Source organism: Phodopus roborovskii, unplaced genomic scaffold (assembly GCF_943737965.1).
Source record: "Phodopus roborovskii unplaced genomic scaffold, PHOROB, whole genome shotgun sequence".
NCBI lineage: Eukaryota > Metazoa > Chordata > Mammalia > Rodentia > Cricetidae > Phodopus > Phodopus roborovskii.
Genome location: NW_026125391.1, coordinates 9,145,413 through 9,171,051, shown reverse-complemented (window position 1 = coordinate 9,171,051; position 25,639 = coordinate 9,145,413). Strand labels below are relative to the sequence as shown.

The 25,639-nt window shown below is 37.2% G+C and overlaps 1 protein-coding gene across 1 annotated transcript in view; it reads left to right on the top strand.

Moving 5' to 3' along the window:
* Etv1 (ETS variant transcription factor 1) overlaps window positions 1-25,639 on the top strand; it is an 85,882-nt gene that overhangs the window by 7,556 nt on the left and 52,687 nt on the right. The window contains exon 5 of the mRNA XM_051175081.1: window positions 5,330-5,383. Coding sequence (XP_051031038.1) covers window positions 5,330-5,383 — 54 coding nt within the window. The remainder of the gene's footprint in view (window positions 1-5,329; window positions 5,384-25,639) is intronic.

The following is a 25,639-nucleotide window of genomic DNA, read 5'->3' as shown; positions in this document are numbered from 1 at the left end:
CTGTTTCCCTGCTTTTCACACATATACAAAGAGTGCATCCAGCCTTCAAGGCCTTTCTATCTAGGAAAGCCACCCTCCCCTTTCTACTGAAATATGTTTATATTTCTGCACTAATTAATGCTTTTACTTTGCAATCATTCTAATGTTAAACCGGATGTGGTGTAAAAAGTAGGCTTAGAGAGCTCATGATTATTTGTTCCGAAGCCTCATTTTAGGATTAGAAGCAGTACCACAGTGCAAATGTTGATTTTCTTGTTTTACTTAAAATAAAATTTAAATTTCTTCAGATAAACCTCCGCAATAATATGCCACATGCTTATGACTCAAAACTTGAATGACAGAGAAGCAAAAAAGGCCATCTATTTATTTTATTACTCGTATTGTTTTGCTGCTGGGAATCAAACTAATGGCTTCCAGCATGCTCAGCAAACCCCCTGTCTCTTTAGGTACACCCAACCCATCTTAGGACACCCCATCCACCCACCCACCTTTGCTCTCCTCACCCCCTTTTTCTTTCTTTCTTCTTTCATCAGCTTTCCTTATTTTCCACTTTCTTTCCTAAGTTTTGCACATGGGTGTTTTCGCACCAAGGTTCCCTGTATACTATGATGGATTGAATATGTGTATGTACATCTTGCTTTCTCCTTCTCTCCCTCCCACCCCGTCTTTATACATGTCATTTATTTTAATGTGAGGCAGCTCAATAAAATTTGGTGTGTTTACCCTACAAGTTCAGCTTACTTGCTTTAGTTCTCTGGAAGGGTGTGACATGAAAAGATTGCGGTTGAGCCACATGGTCCATGCTGGACTGTGTTTTTGTGAATGGAGGCAGAAATCCAGTTCTGCCTGCTTGTCTTGAGGAAACGCTGAGGAGATCAGCTGTCTCATTCACGGGTAGAAAGAATGAGTCATACATCTTCCGCCTTGTTTGGCTCCAGGTCATTGTTACAGTGGATAGAACTGGTTTTAATTAAATATTAACCCCTTTAATACTTGACATTTGTTTCATTTGTAATTTTCCCACTCCCTCTGCACCCCCCCCCCATGGCTTTAAAAGAAAACCCATCAGACAGCTGTTTGTAAGAATAAAAGGGATTTTACTTGCCTGCAGCTAAATTTGAAAATTTTTTAAATGCTCACCATTTCTTAAGTAATGAATATTGTTTTATTTAAAAATTGAAAATTGGCATAAAGTAAAAGCAAGCTGTATTTAAAACTGCTTTTCCCCAAGGCACTGGTGCTTAAGGAAGGACCGACAGTCAAGTTGGAAAATGGGGCATTGATTCTGTGACATTTTGCTTGTGATTAATACTGTTATGAATTTATTTCACACAGTTCTGCCATGGCCTAGCACGAAAGGGTATTAAAGAACAGCTTTGGATAGGAGACTAGATAAAGCCAAAAGCTGAGAGTGCCACTGCTATGTCTTTAAAGCAAAGATTCAGAGAGTCAGTTGCAACTGGTCTATTAATGGGAAATGAACTGATAGAGTTGCTTCAGCTCTTTGGTTATATTTTCTCCCCTTCTCCATTCTTCTTGTCCTCCTTCCTCTTTTACTGCATTGTATGGAGAAACAGTTTCATTGCCCAAGGAGCAACACTTCAAGTTTAGACAATAATGTAATAAAAAAAAAAAAAAAAAACACTTAAAAAGTTTAGGTTGGCTTATATTGTTAATTTTCAATGTTGGGTTTGGTATGGCTTGCAACACTATCTTAGGCAGCTGTAGTCTGCTCCTTCACAGGATTTTTTTGTGAATTAAAGAAAAAAATGTATGCTACAACTGTGATGATACTGTGCCATAGTTTCCTTGCCCAAATCCAAGTTGTGTTTTTGGTTAAATGCTTTCCTCTTACTCCAATTTGAAGTTAGAGGTAGACTTAAGCCTTTGTCTATTTAAGTAGTGTGCTGCTTCGTTCAATCTATTCCGTGTCTTAAGATTAGCTTCTGGGAAAATGTGAGTCATATGTTTTTTGTTAAAATTCTGTAATATGTTCAAGCATAAGTGTGAAGTACTTATTCAGTATGTTAAGGAGTTAGAACAGAAATAGCATCCTTCATCCTTACTCTTTTTTACAAATTGTTAGTATGGAGCTATTTTCCCTGTGCTTGTGAGGTATACCTTCTAGATTCTTCTGCCACTTAGCCACACACATAGACTGAAACCCAGCACACACCACACACCTGTATTGGGACCGTTCATGCTGTCCCTCTTGTCATCTATTCCGTGGAGCTGCAGCTCTGTCTTATGAAATGAAGGAAAAGGTCTGGCTGTGCAAGCGTGTTAAGCCTCAAATAACTCACTACCTGTTTTCAACCATTCCTATAGCAAGCGCTACATTTTCATTAGGTTATTGTAAATCACATTTTATTTTATTATTTTATTTGTCTGCTTTGTGCCTCTACACTGGAAGGATGGTTTGCTTTAAATAAAGAACATTGTTTTATTATTTTACGTGTGTGGATACTGCAAGTATGTTTGTGTACGATGTGTGTGCCTAGTTCCTGTGGAGATCAGACCCCCTGGAACTGGAACTGCAGATGGTGTGAGCCACCATGTGGGGTATTAGGTAGTGCTGGGAATTGAACCTGGGTCCTTTGAAAGAACAGCAGGTGGTCTTAACCACTGAACCGTCTCCAGCCCCAAATTTTGTCATTTTAAAAATCATATTTTGTACCTCAATTGCTGTATCTCCTTAGCAGATCTGTTTTTGATTTTCGTTACTCTGTGTAGGCCTGGGTGTCCTGGAACTCATTCTGTAGACCAAGATGGCCTTAAACTCAGAAATGTCCCTGCCTTTGCCTCTCATGGGCTGGGACTGAAGGTGTGTGCCACCACACCTGGTCTGTATCTGTTTAGCCCTTAATTTAGAGGGAAAGCTAAAATATGGATATACTTTTTAAAAGTTGAGTATTTGGTGATTTATTTGCTGCCATTAAATATGTTAAAGCATTTGTAATTATTTTAGATGTAAAAATCATATTATAAAGGTCATTTCTTTGTCAGTCTGTGCAGAAAGTCATAAACTATGTTGTCAGTAGCAAAAATACATTGTCAACGGCTAAGAGAATGCTAAGGCACCTTTTTTTTTTCTGCATCCAGTCATGGTTCTACTTTCTTTTTGATTTTTTTGTTTTGTTTTGTTTGTTTGTTGGAGCAGGGTTTTTCTGTGTAGCCCTGGCTGTCCTGGAACTCACTTTGTAGACCAGGCCAATCTTGAACTCACAGAGCTCTGCCTGCCTCTGTCTCCCAAGTCCTGAGATTAAAGGTGTGCACTGCCACCACCCATCTTGTGCACTCATGTTTGTTAGAAGTAAAATATAAAAACATTAAGCTGGCTGGGATAATGCCTGTAAGTGCATTGTGAGTGTTACTTTTAGGGAGTGGGTGGTGACAGAAGATAGGAAAGGAGAATGTATCTAATATCCAAGTATCTGGGATCATGCTTAAACTACCCCATTTGTGGGTTTAAAAAGTCCCCTTATTATTGCATTAAGTTGCAGTGGTGTGTGCGTGGCAAGTGGCACTTAAATAAATTACCTATAGGTGGCAAATCATTAGTCTGTGAGGTAAAACTGTCTAACTTGAACTCTGTTAAATACAGCATCAAATACTGGTGGATTAAGAAGAAAAACTTGCTTCTACTATGGGCTGATCAAGTTGCTACCAGTTATGACTAGAAATTACCATTGGTTAATCTTTTTGTTTGTTTTCGCAGTAGGGAATGGTGTGTCTTCCATATATGGTATGAGGAAAATCACTAGAAAGCAACTTTGTGATATACACATTTTAATACTAGGCAAGGCTAGCTTAGGATAGTTATATTCTTAACCAGGGTAATACTTGCTTTACTCATCAAAGTGTTTCCTTTTACAATGAAAGCAATTAGATAAATGTAGAAAAGAAAAATTTATTGAGGCTGTGTTCTGTTTTTACATGGAATTATATCATACATTTCCTTTTTATGGTATGTTTATTTTTTAACTCACTTATCATCCTGAAACATTTCAACAGAGAGTAATTACTGTTATTGTTATTATTTGATTCCTGACACAGAATTCCAGCTTGTAGCATACATTAGCCTGAAGTTCTCTAAGTGCCTGAGGCTAGCCTCAGACTATTGGTGAGCCTGCCTCAGCCTTCCAAATGCTAGGATTACATGCCTGTCTAAAACCGATTATTTTAATTAATATTCCCCACACAGAATAAGTTCATTAAAAATATATGATTGACGTCTCTCTTAATATGACTTGATCAGATAAAAATGTACAGTATTATACAATATTAGTAAAGTAATACTAGCTAATGAGATCACATTGGAAGTTAATAAGGATGACAGCTCATTATATGTTCACCAAGTTACAAGTAACCTGATTTCTGCTTTGTGTAGTTTATATAGAAGGTATGCATATCTGTGTATTTGAAAACTTAGTGAGTTTTCACTCATATCCTATGAGATTGAATAGGTTATTTTGATGTCCACATCAAAGTTAATAAACATTTCAAGGTGAAAGAATGGACTTTTGTTTTAATTGCAGCTGAATGTATTATGTTTGCCAAATTAGTTTTTTTCCTTTAACCAAGCTGGAAGTCAACTGACCTTAGGGGCTGATGGTGTGGTTCTTTCCTGAGCACTGACTAGAATAACCAGGAAAATATTTTGCATGGAAAGATGATATTGGTCTTATTATTTGTTATTTATCTACTTTTTTATAAATACAATTGTTAAAATATATTGCTTTGTAACATGTGGCCCAAGTCAAAGATGGTTCTGTCATTTTTATAGCTTTATGGCTTGTTTTGAACAAACTTAGGGAAAATGTTTTTAATTATGGTAGTCTTATTTTCAGAAGACAGAACTTACCCAAAGAAGTCATTTCAAAATTATGGGGAATTTGTGTGATAACTGCATATCACTTGGAAAAATAAACTCCTTGTAGTTCACCACCATGGTCAGCTTAAGTACCAGTAGTGGGTGAATGAACATGCCTTCAACTCAACTTATGCAAGATGCAACCATGCAGGATACAGGAATCCTGCCCATTTAATTTGCCATCTCCTTAACTTCATCTGGCAGGTGAAATTCAGAGGGATCACACCTGCTATTCCACTATTTCTGACACACTTATGTTTTCCAATTACATCAATGCACCTTTTCGTTCCATTTCTTATGCTGTCAAGACTGTTGTAAAGAGGAGGTCATTAGCAAATAATCACAGGTCTGAGCTCCGTCAAAATAGGCCTTGCTTGACGAATCTGACATGACTTTCCTTACATCTTGGCAGTTCCTCTCTTAATTGTTAAAACCTTCTGTTTTTTCCTTCTTCAGCTCAGGTACCTGACAATGATGAGCAGTTTGTGCCCGACTATCAGGCTGAAAGTTGTAAGTACAGCATGACTCATGTCGTCCATTTGTATGTCTTCTCTCTCATTCTTCCACCCTGGTTGCCTTCCACTTCTAGTGTCTGTCTTTGCTTTGTTCCAGTGTTATATTTGGCTTCCAGTCATGAGGTGTTTTTATTTGTCAGGCTGTGACATCAGCAGAATCTGCGCAATCAGTGCAAGGCTTGCAGGGGTGGGCAAGGAAAGCAGAACCGTTGAAATGCTGGCCGCCTTCTCCATACACAGTACTTTTGCTTGGAGAGGAAACAGGATGTGCTGTGCGAATGTGCGAGTGTTTAGTTCAGTTTTGCCAGTGCGTTCACAAGAAAAAGCCTGGATGTTGGTGGCAGGCTGAGTAAAAACCCAAGTGGAAGTAGTTATCCTATAAGTTGTAAAAAGACCTTGGCACGAACATCCATTGGTTAATTATGTGTTCTATATTCACAAACTTTCACCTGCATTTGATTTAGGTTTTAGCCTGAAGTTTTGAGCTGCCAGGTTGCAGTAGCACAAATGGAAGTAGCCACTGGCTTCTTACAGCATCCCTTTTGTGTTCCTATCCCTGAGCTTTGCTCCTGGGCCTGTCAGAATGAAGGGAGAGTGATTCATGGATACTTGCCCTCCCTTAATTGCAGAGTGAGCATTTTGCCTGCACAAACATAGTTGCCCCAGGGTTTACTGCTGATATTTATACTTTGCAATTCTAGCACTAACTGAAGCTACTGACCCGTGAAGTAAATCCAAAGGAGAAGTATAGTTACTCCTCATCCCCCAGGGACATGTTCCAATATAGCTGGTAGATTCATGTCTCCACGGATAGCCGTGGAGCCTGTATTCTAGAGGCTGTTTTCTCATTGTACACACACTTCTATGATAAAGCTTAATTTATAAATTAGTCAAGGCACAAAATTAACAGTGGTAGTAAGAAACTAGAAGAATCCTAACAAAGCTCTATCATTAAAGCTATTTAAAATTATAATTATTTCTAGAACTTTGCTTTTACTATCTGGCCTGTGGCAGGTTGCAGAAAACTAAATATGTAGAAAGTGAAAGTGATTGTGAGTGGAGAATATTGTCCATAGTATGAAACGTGTCTGACGTGTTCTTTTTTTCTTTCAGTGCTGTTTAAAGCTCTAACTTGTTTTGTGTATTCAGACTGTTGGTGGTGTCAGATGAGTGGATGGATGTCCACAGATATAAGAGACTGTTACTAGCTTAGACCTCAGGAAACCCATATTGCAGACCTTGATCTCCCAAGCACCTATACTACTTCAAGCAGCAGCTGTTTGCTAGAACTGTTTGTTTTCAATGTCTGTTATCTTAAACTTCCCAGGCACAAGGGGTGGTTAGAGGTTTCCTAAGAATAAAAGCCACTTAAGGAGTCAAAAGAAGAAAGGGTGTAAAAGCGTGACCTCACAGTAGTTTGTTTTGCCCTGGCAGCTGGTGCTGTACCAGAACCCTCACCACTTTCTTCAAATGTGAAATGCCGCATCGAAACTTCATTCATCGGATGACAGATTTCATGTGTAGGAAAAAATAATTCAAGTTGATTTTTTTAAAGCCTTGTGGTAAAATGCACATAAAACAAATTCCATCTTTTTAAATTCTCTTAAGTGTAGAGTTCAATGGCATTAAGTACGTTCTGATTGCTGGACTGTCATTAAGTCAGTTCAGAATTTTCAATTAGCCGGAAACTCTATACTCACAGTGCAACAGCCTCTGTCTCCTCGGCCCCTGCCAACGTGGTCCAGTCTCTTTAGTTTTCATCAAAGAAGACGATTTGACATGCTCTTTGGTGTCTGGGTCCAAGTTTCATGTATCTCTGAAATGTATTTCTGAGATTTCAACTAGAGAGCTTCAAAACTCTCAGAAGGACAATGGCTAAGGACAGCAGCTATGCAAGGCCCTTAAAGCCTGGGAAGGGAACGGTCATTTTTTCACCATTTCCTTTCCAGTGAAGTTACTTGAATTTTTATACAAGTTTAGCATGTCCTCTGAGTGAATGAATGAGGTCTCATTGAGTCATTTCATATCCGAATGAATTGGTGGTGATTCCAGTACTGCACTAGCTGCCAGGGTAGAGAATGATACCAGAAGGTGACTTTTGCTCCTTTTCATATTCTGTGTCTTTATCAGCTTTCATTCTGAGTGTCCCATCCCTCATGCCTTCAGTCTCAGCAATGTGGACCTATATATTTTTTCTCCCCCTTTGATTCCTTCTTATTCCACTCACTGTCCATCTATTAAGTTGATGATATGTGGTTAGTGGAAACACAGAAATGAATTTTTTCTTTCAGTGAAATTTGATTACTTCCATTGGAGACTCATGTGAGTGTTGGTTAGTGTTCTGGTCAGCAAGTCTCTGAGCAACCACACCCAACATGCCAATATTTCCATCTTTGGTCTCCTGTCTTGTATCTCCTTCATCTTCACCTCTAATGCCCCACAGGGATCCTCTGGAGGATATCTCTGGAGTCACCCTCCTCCTTTCTATTGTTGGTATAAAACAGTGTTTAAATTAACATGAAACCCTATTGAGAATTCACATTAAAAAGACCAATGTTTTTCCAGATTGGCAGTTATTTTATTTTTATATAGTGGCCTCAAACTCACTATTATAGATGATTATGGATGATCTCGAACTCCTGATTATTTTTCTCCCCCTCCCAAATGCTGGGATTATAGGCATGTGCCACTACCACACCTGGCTGCCACAAAATGTGTCTCTTTAGTTCTGTTGTCTTTTTAAATGAAGATATTGCTGTCCAAGCTGAAAAATCCTTGATTTATACTGTGCCTTCAGTTCTTTGCAAAAACTTGTAGTTACTGAGTTATTTAACCTGCCTCTCAGAAGTATCCAATTTTCTGCCTGTTTCATCCCCGTCCCCATGTGTTCCTGCTCCCTCAGGCTGCTGCCAGAGGTCTGGGATAGGTTTTGAGTTTGGTTTTCTTACCTGTGATCCTGTCTCCTTCTAGCCTGCCCTTTGTATCCACACACAGTTGTCTGGCCTTGTTAATTTTCTCCTTGCACCTCTTGCTGGACAAAGTCCTTAGGCTTGCACTCTGTAGAAAATTGTTCTATAACCCTGGCCTTGACCTTCTTTTCAACTCAAATTTTTGACTGTCGTGCCTCCAGTATTCCATCCCATCCAGTTGTCCCTACACTTTAGTCTTTTCCACTTTCTAATTCTTCATACATGACACACTTTTTATGGCTCATATTGCTTTAAAAGACTTCACTGTTAACTTTCAGTGGTCCCACTTCACATTCACTTTAGACTACATCTTGTTTGTCTTTCAAGGCTTTTTCTTGCTGCCCTGACTTACAAGTTAACCGACAGCATCATGTGTCTTGTATCTATTGTATTAGAGAATTAATATATATATATATGTATATATATATATACATATATATATATTTTAAAGAGACATGGTCTCACTATTCAGTCTCGACTAGCCAAGAACTCAGTATGTAGACCAGATTATATTCAAACTTGGAGAGTTTGTCTCTGTCATCATACCTGGTTCAGAGATTGTGAATTTCCTAAGAGTGGGGATCATGTCATATTGAACATGACTGTCATGTTACAGATGCACTAGAAGTAAGACAGTTATCCTACTCATCTTAATGTTATTTTAGCCACTGAATAATGACAGGTTAATGAGACCTTGAAACTCATAAAGGAAACATTTTTCTTTATAAAAGAAAGTTAAACAAAGGGTATACATAATTCTGAAATTGTCTAATAAAACTGGAGGTAAGGCATATTTCGAGTTTTAACTGATGTAGCAAACTTTGTTCAGCTGATGCTGTCCAGCTAATTTCACTTGGTACCATGGAGAGAATAAGAATAATTTGAAGAAAGGAGTAGAGTATCTGAGCTTGGAGTGAAGTAAGGCTTTCTTCATGCAGAAGCGCTCAGAAATTAGACTGGAAAGATCTTGGTTTCTGAAGGGCTTTCTCCCTGGGGATGCTTATTGGGAAAGAATGATTTTACTTCTAGGAAGAGGAAGAAATTCTTCACCCCAAATGTGACCAATCATTTCTACATTTACCCACGAAGAACATAGATAGGTGCGTTTCTTTACAGACTTCCTCACAACAAGACTTTTCTGTATTTGTCTTTGTTGCTACAGTCCTTTGGTAAAGCAAGTTTACCCATATTAATAGCAACATTTTATTCCACACCGTAGAAGTCACACCATAGAATATCCATGGTACTATGCCATATTTAAGTACAGAAGAAAACTTCAAAAATGTGAATAGATATAAAACTATAATACTTGGGACTTTCTTGAATATTTTTTGAACATTTCTTATTTTTATTGACAAAATATTTGAATTAGAAATCTAGAATCCAATGTTATACTCTTGTTGCTAAATTTTGAGAATTTTTAAGTTTTGAAAAAGGGATAGGATAGACATTAAAACAAATAAAAAGGAAATAACTATTAATTCATTCCAAGAAACAATTGGTTTGAACACATTATTTTGTATGAATATATTTTCATAATTTAGACATGCTACGTGATCCATTTTGACTTTAGTGAGGATCTAACAGTGGTACATATCTCTCTAGAAAAGGAACTTCAAAGGGTATTTTGAAATGGATAGCAAGATGTTTCAGTGGGTGAGGACAATTGCTACCCTGTCTGATGACCTGAGTTCTGTTCCCAGGATACACAGAGCAGAAGGAGAGAACTGATTCCGAAGAGGACCTCCACACCCACAAACGTACACACCCACCCACAGACACACCTATACAAAGAGAGGGAATATCTTTTGAAAACTTAAAACTACATAGATGAGCCTTTCTTTCTGAAGTATATACAGGTTTGCATATGAACTGAATTTTTTATAAATAAGCATTTAAAATTATTTCAACCATATATCCACCTATTCTAAATGCAGTGATGTCACAAGAGTCTTTTTTGAATCTACCCTTCGTTTTGTTCATCATTCAGCTATACATTATTTTCCCAGCTGGCTTTTCCTTTAGGTTACATTCATCACTTCAGTTTTTCTCTGTAGGGATTCTCAGGATGGTATATGTTCATGATCACATTTCACATTCTCCCAGGATATTCTTAGGAGTTCTGCTGGATTCCCAGCAGGGCACACCTCAAATCTCTACCCTGTCTTCTTACTTTCAAAAGGACAGTGGAGTGACATTGAAGAATAACCTAGTATGTTTATGGAACTAATTATTTTCAACCACTTCACTAGACCTGATATGTGTAAGGGAGTACTAGTGTAGCATTTACAATTGGTCAAGACAGACCATGTGTATGGAATCAATGCTTTAAAAGCAACTACAACATGGTGATATCTTCGAGTAGATAAAAACCTCAATGAAAGTTCTCATGCTTTTTTTTTTTAATTAAATACAACACAAACCTTGGGTTTTTGGGGATAGGAGGGGGTGTACATCTAAATTCCTGTTAGAAATCTTCTTTTCCAGTCCTTTCTTGAAGGGCAGATACTGGCCCTTGCATAAGCTGAGCACAGTTTCTCACCGAGCTGTGTCGTATGCCCTGTAGATCTACTTTCTAATAGTTCTATGCAGACTCTCAGTGACTAATTTATTTTGGAAATTTACACTTATTTTATGTGTTTCTTAACTTTTTGCCTTTCTAGTAACCTACAACTTCTTGCACCTGTTGCTTTCTGTGCACACAGTGAGACATTTGTAACACTTTGCTTTATGGTGTTAGTCTTGACATCTTTCTTGACAAAATTAAATTTTGTAGTTTGACTGGCCAAGAGGACTTTGTGGTCTCCTTTCATGACTTTTGGCCAAAGAGTGAGGGTATTCTCAGAGTATTTCCTTTGCTACAGTTTTCGACCATGAGTTTTGTTAGTGTGCTGTTGGCTTTTTCTCTCCTTCCTTTTTTCCTCCCCTTCCTTACCCCTTCTCTCCCTCCTTCCTTTCTCTAAATATTTTGGTTGGGGAGGGACAGGATCTCACTGTGTAACTCTGGCTGGGCCAGAACTTTCTGTGTAGACCAGCATGGTTTTGAATGGAAAGAGATCTCCCACCTCTGCCTCTTTGTAATTTTTGAGGCAACATCAAGCATATTGTCCTAGTAAGACTCATCTCCCTAGTCTTGTCTTTCTTCACCCGAGGTTCTAGCAAGATCTAAGTCCTATCTTTCTGGGGGAGCCTTTGTTGTTGGTAGTTGGTTTGCTATTTTCATTGCTGTGTTTTGTTTTTGTTTTTTCTTTCTTCCTGGTTTACAATTCAAATGTTTTTCTAAGGCAACATAGGCAATATATACATTTAAATCAATTCCTTTTCCTTACAATTCCTTATCTCACAGCCCTTTCTAGAAGTAAACATGTACTTCTCCCCTTTCTAGTTGTCTCAAGTTTCAAATAATATGCAGATGTTGCCTTCTCCATTTAACCACAGTAGATTGTAATTCTTTTCTTCTTTTAAAAATTTTATGTGTCTAGGTGTTTTACCTGCATGTCTGTCTCTGCATCCATGTGTGCACAGTGCCTGCACTGATCAACAAGGTTACTGGAACCCCTGAAACTGGAGTTACAGATGGTTGTAAGGAGCCATGTGGGTGCTTGAAATTGATCCTGACTGCATTGGAAATCAGTTAGTTTCTAAATTGTCTAGCCATTGCATCAACTCCTTTTTTAATTTTTTTTTTTTTATTTTTTTGGATGGGAAGGGTGTTTTTTATGTTGGCTGATGTTTTGAGGTGGCATAGTTTGTTATGGTAGGGAAGGTATAATGGAAGGAGCTTGAAGATGATTGATCAACTCTGAGCATATCAACACTAGAGATGAATTCTGACTCTGGTCTTGCTCTTTCATCTTTCCCCTTTTCATTTTTCTTCTTTAAGAGTTTCAGTCAGGATATTTTGCAGCCCATTCTGGACTTGAACTTGCTGTGTAGTCAATGATGACCTTAATATTATAAACGCCTGTCTCTACCTCCCAAGTGCTAGGATTAGAGCCATTATCTACCATGCCTAGTTCTAGATTTCATCTTTTGCCTAAGACAAATGTAGATAAAGAAATATTTTTGCTAAGTTTTAGTTACTTTATAATGTAACAGATAGGAAATTATAGAACTGGGCTTCAGAATCTCCAAGGGGCTATTAGGTGATTTCCATGTAGGCCTACCATGGAGTATAAGGCTAGACATTTTGCCTACCCTGTCATTTGCTCACTCAGTGCCAAGATAGAAGCATTGGTCTTCTGCAGTAACCTGCTGGTCCCTGATTTGAGATTGTGTTTGTTTCTAGATGTTATTATGCAACCAACATGGCCAGTTTCTAACAATATTATCTAGATAATGTATCATCCTTTTACTGCATACTAGCGAATTACAAAATTAAGTCTGTATGAGATACTCTAAAATGTTTCTCTGGAAGTTTTTACAAATATGTATTTTTCAATCCCAAAGTCTATTTTCTAATTATTTGTTCTTTTAGTTTTGAGAGTCATTGCTGACTCTAGTATAGAACCATGTGTGGTTGAACAGAGAATGTTCTGTGTTACTTAGAGAGGAGTTAGACATTGCTGTCCCCACTCTACTGAGTTTTTCTAGCCAGGATTCTCATACATAGAAGAAGTTCTGTCTGCTGTCAGAGCAGGTGTATCCTGTGTCTATCTCCACAGGTAGCCCACCAGACACACTTGCATGAAGGAAGAAGTCTTAGTTTGGTCCTGGATAGTTTCATACGGAGTGTATTTTCAAATCAAGGTAGAAACCTAATGAGAAGTCTCCAGACATGGCATCATTATTGTGCCATATCCCCTCTGCCCTCAGAGGCCAAGGTAGTCTAGGCCTGTTACGAGTATGTTTTTTCCCCCGCCGCTGGTCCCACCGAGATGCCGGCCCCAAATATCACACAGAGACCCTGTGTTAGATATAATTCTGTTGGCCAGTTACTTGTTTCTTATCGGCTAGCTTTGTCTTAATTATTGACCCATATTTATTAATCTAAGTACTTCCACGTGGTATTATCTTACCAGAGAGAGTGGGCCTGGACCTCTGTTCTCCAGTCTCTCCATGTTGACTCCTCCTTACTACTTCCTCGAATCCTCCTTGTCTCCTAGTCCCGCCTATCTTGCTTTCCTATTGGCCAACAATGCTTTATCCATTAACCAGTATGAGAAACATATTTACAGAATGACATCTCCCATCATAGGCCTAGTACTTAAACGGGGAAAATCAAACCACAAACTCTGTCTTGCATGCATTTTTATGTTAAGTGATATGGAAATCCATATGAGTCCAAGAGAAGAAATAAAACTGAACCACCTAGCCTGGGCCTGTCACTCAAACTTGGCTTGGCCATGGAATGGAGAAGAGCTGACTGATTTCTTGGACACAGGCCACATTTTGATCCTATAATGGCTTTTCCTTACTAAAGGACAAGAAAAAAGGGAACATCTAATGTGGAGAAATGCATGCCTGAATTTAAAGATGGACTTCAGAAAAACAAAAAAACAAAAAAACAAAAAACAAAACAAAACAAAAAGACATGTGATTAATATAGGAGTAGAAATTACGATAAACTAGAAAATATATAGCTAGAAAGATCCTTTAGTTTTGGCTTTAACACATTCTCTAGAATTTAACAAAAACATTTGATTTGATCAATTTCTTCATTTCAAGGTAGATAAGTCTGAGATAATCCCAAGAGAAAAACCCAAAAGCAAAGTAAGACTGTTAAGTCTACCAGGCCTGAGGTTTGCTATTTCATTATAGCTAAAGGTTGAAAGTGCTTATTTCAACCCAATCATTAGCTTTGTCTTCCCTATTTTTCCTTTCCTTTAGTTTGCGCTTGATGCAGGAAGATGCCCTGGAATCTTACTTCTAAAACATGTCCAAAGAAGTATGGTAGCAAACACTTTTTATTCTTCCTGCCTATGATTAGTAACAAATTATTTTAAGACCGAGTGATCTGTGACATCTTTGGTTGAAATTCACTCAGTATTAAATAGACATGTTATTATGCACCCACTGAGTTTAGAAAGGATGAAAGGTGAAGGAAGAGAGTAGAAAATTATTGTAGTCTTTGTTACAGAGTTTTATCATGTATACATTATCCTGTCCAGTCTTATTCATTGTTTGGTCTAGTGTATGGCTTTAATTATTACTTGAAATTACTGTTTGAAATATAGATAAATATCATTAAGTCATATGTAAATTGGAAGCAATATGTGCTAAATGAGTACCTGGATACATGTATGGAGTTTTGTATATTTGCTGTTTCTTAAGGATTTTCATTTCTGTATTTCTCCCTATTTGGCACAAGGAATAACCACTTAGATTCGTGACACATATTGGCACTTGTTACTGAATTTTTTTTCTTTGAGAATTTGTGATATGCCTTAGTAAGTAAGAATGTGGGTTTGATATTATTGTTTTTTTAAATCTAAAGCTTTATACTCCAGCAAGTAGTATTTGCATTTGACAACAGTTGAGGGTGATTATTAGTTATCGATTTAATTATTCATAAATTACTGTAAATGACCAGAGGAAAAAGTCCTGTTTATAGAATGTCTGGTGAAATTTTAAACAGAAATAAACATTTAACTGAAATGGAATTGTATGCAAAGTTTTGAATACTATTGTCTTTTATTTTTACGAATATCAATCTGTAGACCAGGCTGGCCTGGAACTCACAGAGATCCCCCTGCCTTTACCTCCCAAGTGTTGGCATTAAAGGCATTAATAAAGGATAGGATAAAGGGATTGATGCTACCATCTTTCATGTAAATATCATTTAAAGGCTGGGTTTAACAAAGAACCCTTTTAGCTGTAGATGACATATCAGGACATTTAAACAACATGTATTTCATAGTTGTCTACAGTTATACTTTTTAGTTGTGGTACACATGATTCTGGACCCTGTATAAAACTTTTGAGTTATGATGACTTCTTCCTTATCTCTTACTCTGCAGGGGGATCTTGTATTTGTATTTGGTTGTTGTTATCTTACTGGTAATTGAGTTTGGGGTCCTGTGCATGTTAGGCAAATGCGACCATTTGAACTACAGACCAGAATATATGCCTTTATTTCTGTTTATAATGTTGAGATGATTGTGTTTTACAAGTGTAGCCTGTATTCTGTTACGAGCACTTTCCCACCAGCCTGGTCCCAGAGCCACATTAGCCCCAAATAACACACAGAGACAGTGTATTAATTATGAACCTGTTGGCCGGTTACTAGTATGTCTTATTGGCTAGCTCTGTCTTATATATTAATCCATTTCTAATGATCTAAGTGTTTCCACGTAGTCTTATCTTACCAGAGAGAGGGTCCGGACCTCTTCTCTCACATCCTACATCTTGACTCTTCTCTACTACCTCTCCCAGAATCCTCCTTGTCTCCTAATCCTTTCCTATAGGCTAACAGGCTTTATTTATTAACCCATAAGAGAAACATATTTACAGAATGGCATCTCCTATCAGTATTCATAGTATATCATTCTGTGATTTTAAAATATGAACAACACATTTTAATAGTCAAAGTATTCTTAAATTCCTTGTTAGACTGAGTGCTGTATAGCCAGTCTGACTTTGAATTTGATATATAGCTGAGGGTAACCTTGAATTTTTGGTCTTGTTATCTTCATCTTCTGAGTGCTAGCTCTGGGATTTTTTTTCCCCCAAGACATGTTTCTTTATGGCTTTGTAAGCTGTCCTGGAACTAGCTCTTGTAGACCAGGCCTGCCTCTGTCTCCTGAGTACTGGGATTAAAGGCATGTGCCACCACCACCTGGCCTAGTTCTGGGATTAAAGGCACATATCAAGAGTCCAATTTAGTTCATTTTTGCAAGATTTGGGGATGCTTTGAGCTATGCAACAAGTATACTACAACTGGGCTCAGGCCACCACCTTATAAACTTTAGTGTTACTTGTATTGAGTACATGTTTGTATAATTGTTTATACAGATGTGCAAGAGACTTACAAGGCTACAAATTTATTTACTCAGCAAACATGATTTGAACCTCTGCTCTATGGCAGGCATGTGGTAAACAACCAGGTAAAACATCTCTGCAATCATAGCACATAGATCTTATGGTATCCTGTAGATACATGTGGATCCAGCCCATTCACATTTCTATATGCAGAAAAAAAAGTTGCTATGTCTTGTCTCTTTAATTTAACATTTATTCCCACAAAGTACACCTTGCATGTGGGTGTTAGTCATAGGGTCTCCCAGCTAACACCTCAGTCTTTGTAATCCTACCCCTTTGCTATCCTGCAGATTTTAAGGATTAATACTGTAACTTATGGTTGATAGCTTTTTACTTTGAGGTCATTTTGTTCTTCAGTGCTGGGGATCAGACTGTGCATGCTATATGCTTTGCAAGTGTGCTACTCCTGAGCTATACCCCAGCTCTCTGTTATAATGTTCATGATTGCTGTGTACAGAATTCTTTTCTCTTTGCTTTGAGGCTATAATTGCTCCTTTTGATCCATTTCCAATAGCACTTATTCTTAGACTTAATAACTTCTACTTGTCACTATGTGTTCATCTACATTCTGATCTTATCCTTCCTTTCAGAAATCAAATGTACATATCTGTTTTCTGTTTTATTTCCTTTGAGGAATTATGGAGACTGCATGTATGTAACACGAGAACTAGACCTTAGTTATCATATTAGAGCCCTCTAGTAAATATTAATTTCTACTTCTAACACAATACATTTCCCAGTAATCTCTGTTTAATTTGAATACTGAGAAATTATTTGTTATTTAAAGAGAAATTCAGAGAGCATAATCAGATGGGTATAGCATGTGATGAATGATGTCATGCAGCTTGGCTGTCAGCTCCTAGTTGCTTAGTTTGTGGTAATCTTCCTTCTCGGACATCCAACTCTAAGATCACCTACAAATATCAAAATGTTTTCTACTTTGAGAAAAAACAAAGCAAAACATACATAGCAACGGCTATGGAAATTGCTCAATGGTAGAGTAACCTGCATGAGTCCTTCAGTTTGAGTCCTGGCAAAATACACACACACACACACACACACACACACACACACTATATCTAACACCCCCCCCACACACATACCCAACAAACACACACACACACACACACACACACGTATTTATGATTAACAAATATTGCTCATACAGGGCACTGATACTTTTGAAAATTGTTATTAAGGAGGTCTGAAGAATTAATGGCAAAAGAAATCTAACAGGTGATAGGCTCTGGAAAGATACCTTGGGAATACATTTGGTTTCATTGTACAAACAAGATGGCTAGCTTAGTGTTTGCAAACTTCAGCTGTCATCTGAGAAGGTGTGCTTAACTTCACTGTCTTGAAGAATTTTTCTTGTTTATTCAAGGATGTTTCTGAAGGCTATTATTAAGCTGCAGTCTATTTGCATGCTACTAATGGGGAGATGTTGGTTTCTGGAATTAAGGAGGTCTATGATGCCATAGCATTAGAGGCATCAAAGAGAATGCTAGAGGGCACAGGCTTATAATCCCAGTACCGTGGAAGCTGAAGCAGGAGGATCCCAAGTTCAAGACTAGTCTGGATTTTATGGCAAGACCCTGAATCAGAAACAAACAAGCAACAGAATCCAAAACATGATTTGAGGGAGAGGGAAGTGGAGAGAGGAAAAAGAGGGAGAGAGAAATCAGCAAGTCTCCTTGGAGGACTGTGGCCTTCATGAGTTCCCAGTAGCTAGTAGATCAATTTCTACTGGAGCTCAGAGCTTTGGTTTGAGATGATATTACAAGTTAATGATGCCAATATTTTAAGTTTAAAGATGAAAAACTGGTGTCCAAAAGAGTTCATGGGGGGGTTCTCTCTGGTTTTAGAAGAAGATTGTATGCCCTTAGTTATGTGCCAGGAAATAGAAAATAAAAAACTGTAAACCAACATAAAAAAAAAAAAAACTGTAAAACTATTTTCTTTATCAGAATTTTCTGTTTGTAATGTTGGAATGTGACAGTACACATTTTCTTGTTTAAAAATTATTTTGATATTCTACTGCCCAATAAACGCAAAATGAAATAGATGAAAAGATCAATGCAGTTTATTGCTATGCTCAGCTTATTATCTACTTTAATTATAATATATATGTATGTACACATAATTCTTAGTTTACTGTTACTTAGATTGTTTACATGATTTGTGATCAAGATCTATAAACCCATGTTAGGTTCTGGATAAATTCGGATTAGAAACATGCATCCCCCTTTCTTCACTTTTTGCACTGAACTTTTCAACACTGACATTTAGTGTTGAAGCTTGAGAGCCTGTTTGGAGAATCTCCTCTAGCTGCAGACTTGGCAGCACAAGTTCTGTCCAAGACTATCAAGACCACAGAACTCACTCCCCATGACCCCTTCCTAGAAGATGTATATGGATAGCATTGAAGTCAACTCTGGGCAGTATTCGCTTTCCCTTTGAAAGGTGGTCATGCTGTGAAGTGAACTTTTATCGCTGGTTGAGGTTGTTTTCCTCTGTCCTCATGGACACAACAACCTTGCAATGTTGATTTGATTTGACTCTCCATTCCTTGGCACCCAGCCAGACTGTCAGGTGATGAGGTTGTCACAGGCCTGCCAAGAAATCCGAGTGACTGGAGGACATTGCTTTGTGTTTCTGCCAGTCTTAGATTTCTCCTATTCTGTTTTCTTCCAGGATAATCAAACAGTGTTTTCCTTTCGGAAAGCTCTACTTTCATTCACTGTTATTGCAGATTAAAGGCTGGTACATTAGAAGGTTATCAGTTAATCAATAAGCTTCAGTCACTCCATTTTGTGATGAAGATATCCATTGATCACAGTGCAAATTTAGGCCCTGGGCTTTTAAATGGCAATTTTAGAAGGTTAAGAGAGAGTTCTTAAGCAATATAGTATAGTATTTACATTTAGAAGGAGGGCATGCATTTATGCATAAGTATAACATATACAAACCCATACCTCTACTGGCATGTTACATAAAATTATTCTTCTTGTATGCTACATAAAATTACACTCACATCTCTTAGTTTTTTGTTAATTTTTAATCATCAGCAGCTCTTTCAATGTGTGTGTGTGTGTGCGTGCGTGTGCACGTGTGTGTGTCTGTAGAGCAAGAGTAGGAGAAAAGGGAGAAGCTGGAGGGCAGATGGGAGAGAAAGAGACAGAGATAGAGATGAGAGGGAAAGGAATGAAGAAGAAACAGCCTTCACATACATATGGAAAGACAGTAACTTTTTTTTTTTTTTTTTGTATTTTAGTATTGTAGTATCTTCTAAGCTGCCTGTTAATACAAAACTTGAAAATCTGTTTCTATTCATATAAAGTATATAGTTAAATGAATATGAATTCTAGTAAGATTTATCATATTTATTTTAATCAAATTCAGTTTGTCCCTTTCATTATATATTTTGTGTACAAACCAACCACTTAAGCCGATATCCTTTGACAGCCAGGCATTTAGCTAGGTGCTAGGAACTAGTTAACACTGATCTTTGACATCTGTTTGTCACTTTAGAGTTCATGGACCATTTCTATATTTCAGACCTGATTTACTTAGCCACATGACCTTGGTATGTAGGTATACTTGTCAAGACTCATACTAGTTCAGTGGCTCTCCCAGTCTCACAGACATATGTATGGCATCATCAAGACTCACTTTATAACATTTTCATTTCTGTACTCTGCAGTAAAATTGCTAGACTGGCTGGCATTCACTGAGTTGTTACTGTTTCAGTGAGTGGGATATATGTAAGCAAGTGCTTTGCTACATGCATGCATGTATACATTTGCTGCTCATAAAATGCAGTAAAGGAAATGGAAAAATATGCATTTTCTTATTTATAAGTTTCTTCTCATTTATCCTGATTGGACAGAATAATGCACATACAGATAGCAAGGGTGGAGTAGACAGCATCCCAAGTTCCTTATTAACCTATGAAAATTTCTATCCTTGTGCTTTGAATTGGAGAAATGTGGTTAAGTCTTGTGTATACACAACTTCAGCTTTAGGGAATCCTGAATGTTTGCTTAACAAAATAATGATGCTCCCAAAAGGGAATTTTAAAATTTTAGTTTGGACACTGTTTATCTTTGGGCAATGTATAATTAGGACAAAACATTTGCTAATATTTGCTGAAATTAATTGAATGCCACATTTGTTATCATATTTTATCTGAAACTGCTTTTAAAAATTCCTTTTTGCTATATGTAGTGTTGATGCTGTAGACAATGGAACCAATGTACTATAATCGTCATGGTTTCCACCCAGAGATCCAAATGTAATGTCCTGTCCCTGTATATCTGAGTTCAAATATATGTTGTTAACTAGGTATGTGGCCTGTTGCAAGCCTAAAGATCATTGTGGCTTAATTATCTCATGCATAAAAAGACTAGGTACTAGTGTATGATGGGTGACATGGGCATAACATGAGAATATATCTGTGTTTCCTGTAACATTGTATGTGCTTATGTGACATCTATACATGTTTGGGACATAGAGAGCAAAAACCATATAACCTTTTACCTTGTATAAAACTATAATCCATAAACTATCTCAAGCTTACTATTCATGTTATTGAGTTCATTGAAATCAACTTACCATTTGCTTTATATATTTTGTTTGTTTTCTTGTCCATGTGCTTGGGACTTGTGTGTATAACTCCTGGTGTTTAGGTCATAGCTGCAAATACTGTAAAATGATTGCTAGAACAGTGACCCTTTCTGTTTACTCTAAGTAGCTCAGGGAGTAGTCACAATGGCCTAGAGCAGAAATTATTAAATACTGTTTCAGACCTGTCAACACAGTGATTGTGGGAATTCATAAATAGAAAGTTCAGCTACACTATTCTGATTCCTATAGCATCATATGTTATGATTTCTGGTTGATCAAGGACATATTAATTTGTGGGTCTAGGAAAATTGCCTACATCTTCGGTGCTTTTGTTGATTTTGAAGTTGATATAATCATTGATGGAAAAATAGTGTTGATTTTTCAATTAAGATGCAGTATTTACAATGCAATGTATAATAATTACAGTGTTTATTCATCCTGAAGAAAAAAATTTTTTAACAGTTAAATAGTAATAATCAAGATGAGAACAGCATCAGAAGGGTATTAGTATTATGATCCTCTCTTGTTAAATAATAGAAATTTCACAGGACCTTTACTGTGGTACTATTCTGTTGGGTTGGTATTCTACTTTACATGCAGCTCTATGAAGCCCACTTACAAGCAATTGGCTGTGGACATTGTGGTGGCAAACGATCACCCTTGTAATATAGATACTTCCAACTGCTAAGGAGTCACTGTGTTTCAACAGAACTAGATGTGTTTGACTAAAAGTATCAGTGATGGTTCTTAACAGTCTTAGGGAGGATCACCAATCACAGCAAAGCAACTTAGTTTTGAAGTTCCAACTGTTGGCATCAGCATGCTGAATATATTGAAGAGCAGATGCTAGGTTTCCTGCCCATCAAATGGAAAAGCTAGCATTCAAGGACTATTAGCATCGGAGGAGGATCTCAAAACAGCTATGAGCTTAGAAATCAACAACACACTTGGCTGCACAGAATCCACAAGTCCAAACTTAGCCAAAAATGGTGAAGGTAGTTGGGTTGATGTGGGGAGTGAAGGAGCTGTATTTTGTCAAGATTTTATTACCTAGTCTGGAAAACCTCAGTAGCTCCGTGGAAGTGTGACAATATCAGTATCTATTAAACAAAAATTATTCAGAATGTCAGAAAATTTATAAGATGCATTAATAGCAATGAATAATTAGATAGTGATGCCAAGAGTACAAACGAAAAAAATGTGAGGTGATTGTGCTGATTGATGTAGCAATCAAAAACTGTTTTGTGATGTCATTCCTGATACATGTGCGTGTGGCATACCTTCCTAGGTTGGTGTAGTTATCATTAAAGATGAAAGGGAAGAAGTACTACAGATCTAACAGCAAGCAAATTCCAAATTTCTAGAAGACCCTGCTTGTTTTCTTGTTTTAGGGGCAATGTTGCCTGAGCACAGTGTTCTATGTTTTGTTTGCTATATTCATGGTTGTCAATGGAATAATAACAACAGTAACAACAATGAAATGGTTTACTGGAGCACTCACCACTTTTAAGCCAGTTTTAAGTCATTGTGTTTTAGAAGTTTTTGGTTTTGCTTGCATGATGAAAATGCCAAAATGATGGTTATTCATTCATATGAGAAGTAATTCTTATGTAAAAATATAAATAAAATATCTGATTTTTGCTTTCAGAAAACATTTTAAGAAGCTTGCAGAAAGAAAGGAGGCATGTTCAAAATATTTAAATACCGGTAGTGTAGGGTACGTTCAGAGAGCTATGAAGTCCTTCAAGTCAGGCTCAATTCCTCCTCTACTACTTTCTTTTTATTTTGTCTGTTTATATATATGTGTACATATGTGAGTGTGCCACGACTCACAAATGGAGTTCGGGGGAGTTGTGAGAGTCAGCTCTCTTTTTCTCCTAGGCTGGTTGTAGAGGTTGATCTCAAGCTTTTCTGACTTGGGAGCCAGCTAAGCCATCATGCCAGCCTCCCCTGTTACTATAATCATGTTAAGTCAATGTCCTATTGCTTCCATTTCTTCATCTTCCAAAGTGGTGAGGATAGTAAGGATAGAGTTGAGAATAAATTTGTTCAGAGCATTTATTATTAGCACAATTACTATGTATGATATTAACCATAAAACACAAGGACAGATTGTGGGCATGGACCCCAAGTTCTCTACTTTGTTGTCTTTTGTTTGTCCCTGTTTAAGACATTAACATAAATTGGAATAATTGAGAAAAGCTTCATGAAGAAATTGAAGTATGCCCTTCAAATACAGACCAGGCTCCACCTATTTTGTCTGTTCTTGATGGATATTCATAGTTCTTGCCTAGGGCACACTAAGTGTTGTATCTTATTCTAAGCATTCCATATATCTTAAGGCATCTGATTTTCATGACAGCCTAATTTGGTAGAAACTGCCATGTCCTTAGTTTATGGGTTTTTTTTTTTTGAGGGATAAAATTCTGTTACAGAGGAGTTAAGTGTGGATTCACCAAGACAAGATATAGATAAATCTTGCTCAAAAATTACTTTTAACCAGTGCCTATTAGATGGAGCTGTGTCAAAACTGAGGCTTTTAAAGCAAAGCAGTTTGGTCAAGGTTGTAATAAGTAGGGCTAAGTAGTGATAGAAATAGACTAAAGTAGCTAAATGGTGACAGACTTCTCTTGGCACAGAATTTTCAATGTATTTGTGTTAGTCGCTCATTTTGTTACTGAAGAAAGGTCTTTGGGCTGGGTGATGATCAGATGTTGACACTGCAGATAGGAAAGTCTGTTTCCTGCATTTCAGCAAAGATAGGCTCAGTGTCTCAATATGAAGATAGGCATTAGACAGTGGGGAAAAGGAAGGCATAAGACTGGTAAGTGGGAATAAGTCAAATTCTGTGGACTAGCAAAAGTCTATTAGATGCATTTGGAATTTACTTGATCAACAGATGAGCCTGGAAATATCTCAGGATCAAGTTAGCTATCACAGTATTGAGAGAGAAAGAGGGACCATAAAACTGAAGAGTTTCTTTCAAGTATATTTTAGCATATCAGTACACTTGTACTCAACCATATTTACAAAAATACATATTAAATAATGAATATACTTTGGGAAATGTACAGCTTCTTTTGGAATCTGATGTGTGGTAATTCAAAGAAATATGTAGTGCCTAAAATTCATGCTTGTGTAGTAAAGGAAAGAGGAGAGTCAGGACCATCCTCTACACATCCTTAATTTACAAAGCTCTATTTACTTCCAAGGGGCCAGGAGGGGAATGCAAAACAGCCTATTATGTTTGGGATTCTATATTGTTTTGCAGCTGATATCAATGTGCTTTTCCAAAGCTTATCTTGATATCCATTTTTATTTGAACATTTAAAAGCAAAGTCCTCTTGTGTCTTCATAGCTTTTGAGTTTCTTGGAACTATCAGTTACAAAGAGGACTGTATAACACACACACCTGTCTTAAGTGTTAGTATAGACTGGTGAATCTGTCAGCTGGCTCTGTCATCTGACACACCTAATGGCCCCTTTAGTCTGGTGAGACAACAAATGATTCTCTGAAGGAGATTATGGTGGTGGTGTTGGGGGGGGGGAAATGAAAGAGAAATGTAGGGAGAAAATCCATTCTTCATAAAATCTACATCATATTGTGTTGGTGAACAAGAAGCCTAGTTGTCATTGTCACTCTCCAATAACTAAATTATAGAAAAGCAATATGTCTGTAGTTGTGATCTGCCATAGTCATTATTTTGTCTAGTCTAGGACACAAGAATTCCAAAAGATTAAATTTAAGTTTGAGTAGGCCGGCATGGCAATAAATATAATTTTGTCAGTTTTAAATGAGGCAGCTAAACACTAGAATAGTTTATTGTTTAGATGCCACTTATGCCTTATCTAATAACAAACATATCTTTGCATTTAAAAATTCAGAGGCTATTAGTAACTAATTTATATGAGTGAATTTTTTTTGTGTGAAAATAAAATCAAATGTATACACCAAATGACAGACTATCTAGCACCGTGAAGGGATAAATGCTATGTAGGTTTTTAAGTTACCACAAAATGTTCCACTCAAGATAGAAATAAAAAGATCTGTAATATTCCAATACCATATATCTGTTGTATGATTTTTCCATTTCCAATAGTTCCTGGACATCATGTCTATATTGCTATGCTCTATAGTCTACAGTATGTGTCTAATGCTTTAATTTAATTTATTCTGCTTTGTTGTTAGCAAGTCGAAGTAAAAAATATACATTGGAGTGTTGCCATGACACTTTTGCTGTAGAGTTAAATGAGTGGCAGGTGAGATGCCTCTGTTCCCCTCAGCTCTGGCTCTGTTCCTGATGGGTCTTACTCTGAATCAGTTCTGTACCGCAGCCTCAGGAGCCTTGTGGGTATTGTGTCAGGAGGTAGAGCAGAATGGAAGGGGCAGGAGTCTCTAGAACTGGCAGTAAAGCAAAATAAAATTCTAAAAGTCATTTTCTATACATTTTGTTGAAGACCTTGATTCTATAAACAGAACAAGAACTAAAAATATCTCCTAGGTCATAAGCATGGGCAATAATGAGTATTTGGGTATAAATTCCAGCGATCCCAACAGTTACACAAGATCATCTCAGTTAAATAGAATTATAATTTTGTATAAATGTCTTGTTATTGATTTCTGTGAGGTACTGAAATCTGATTTAAGAAGCTAAATATCCATGACTGGACTGCTT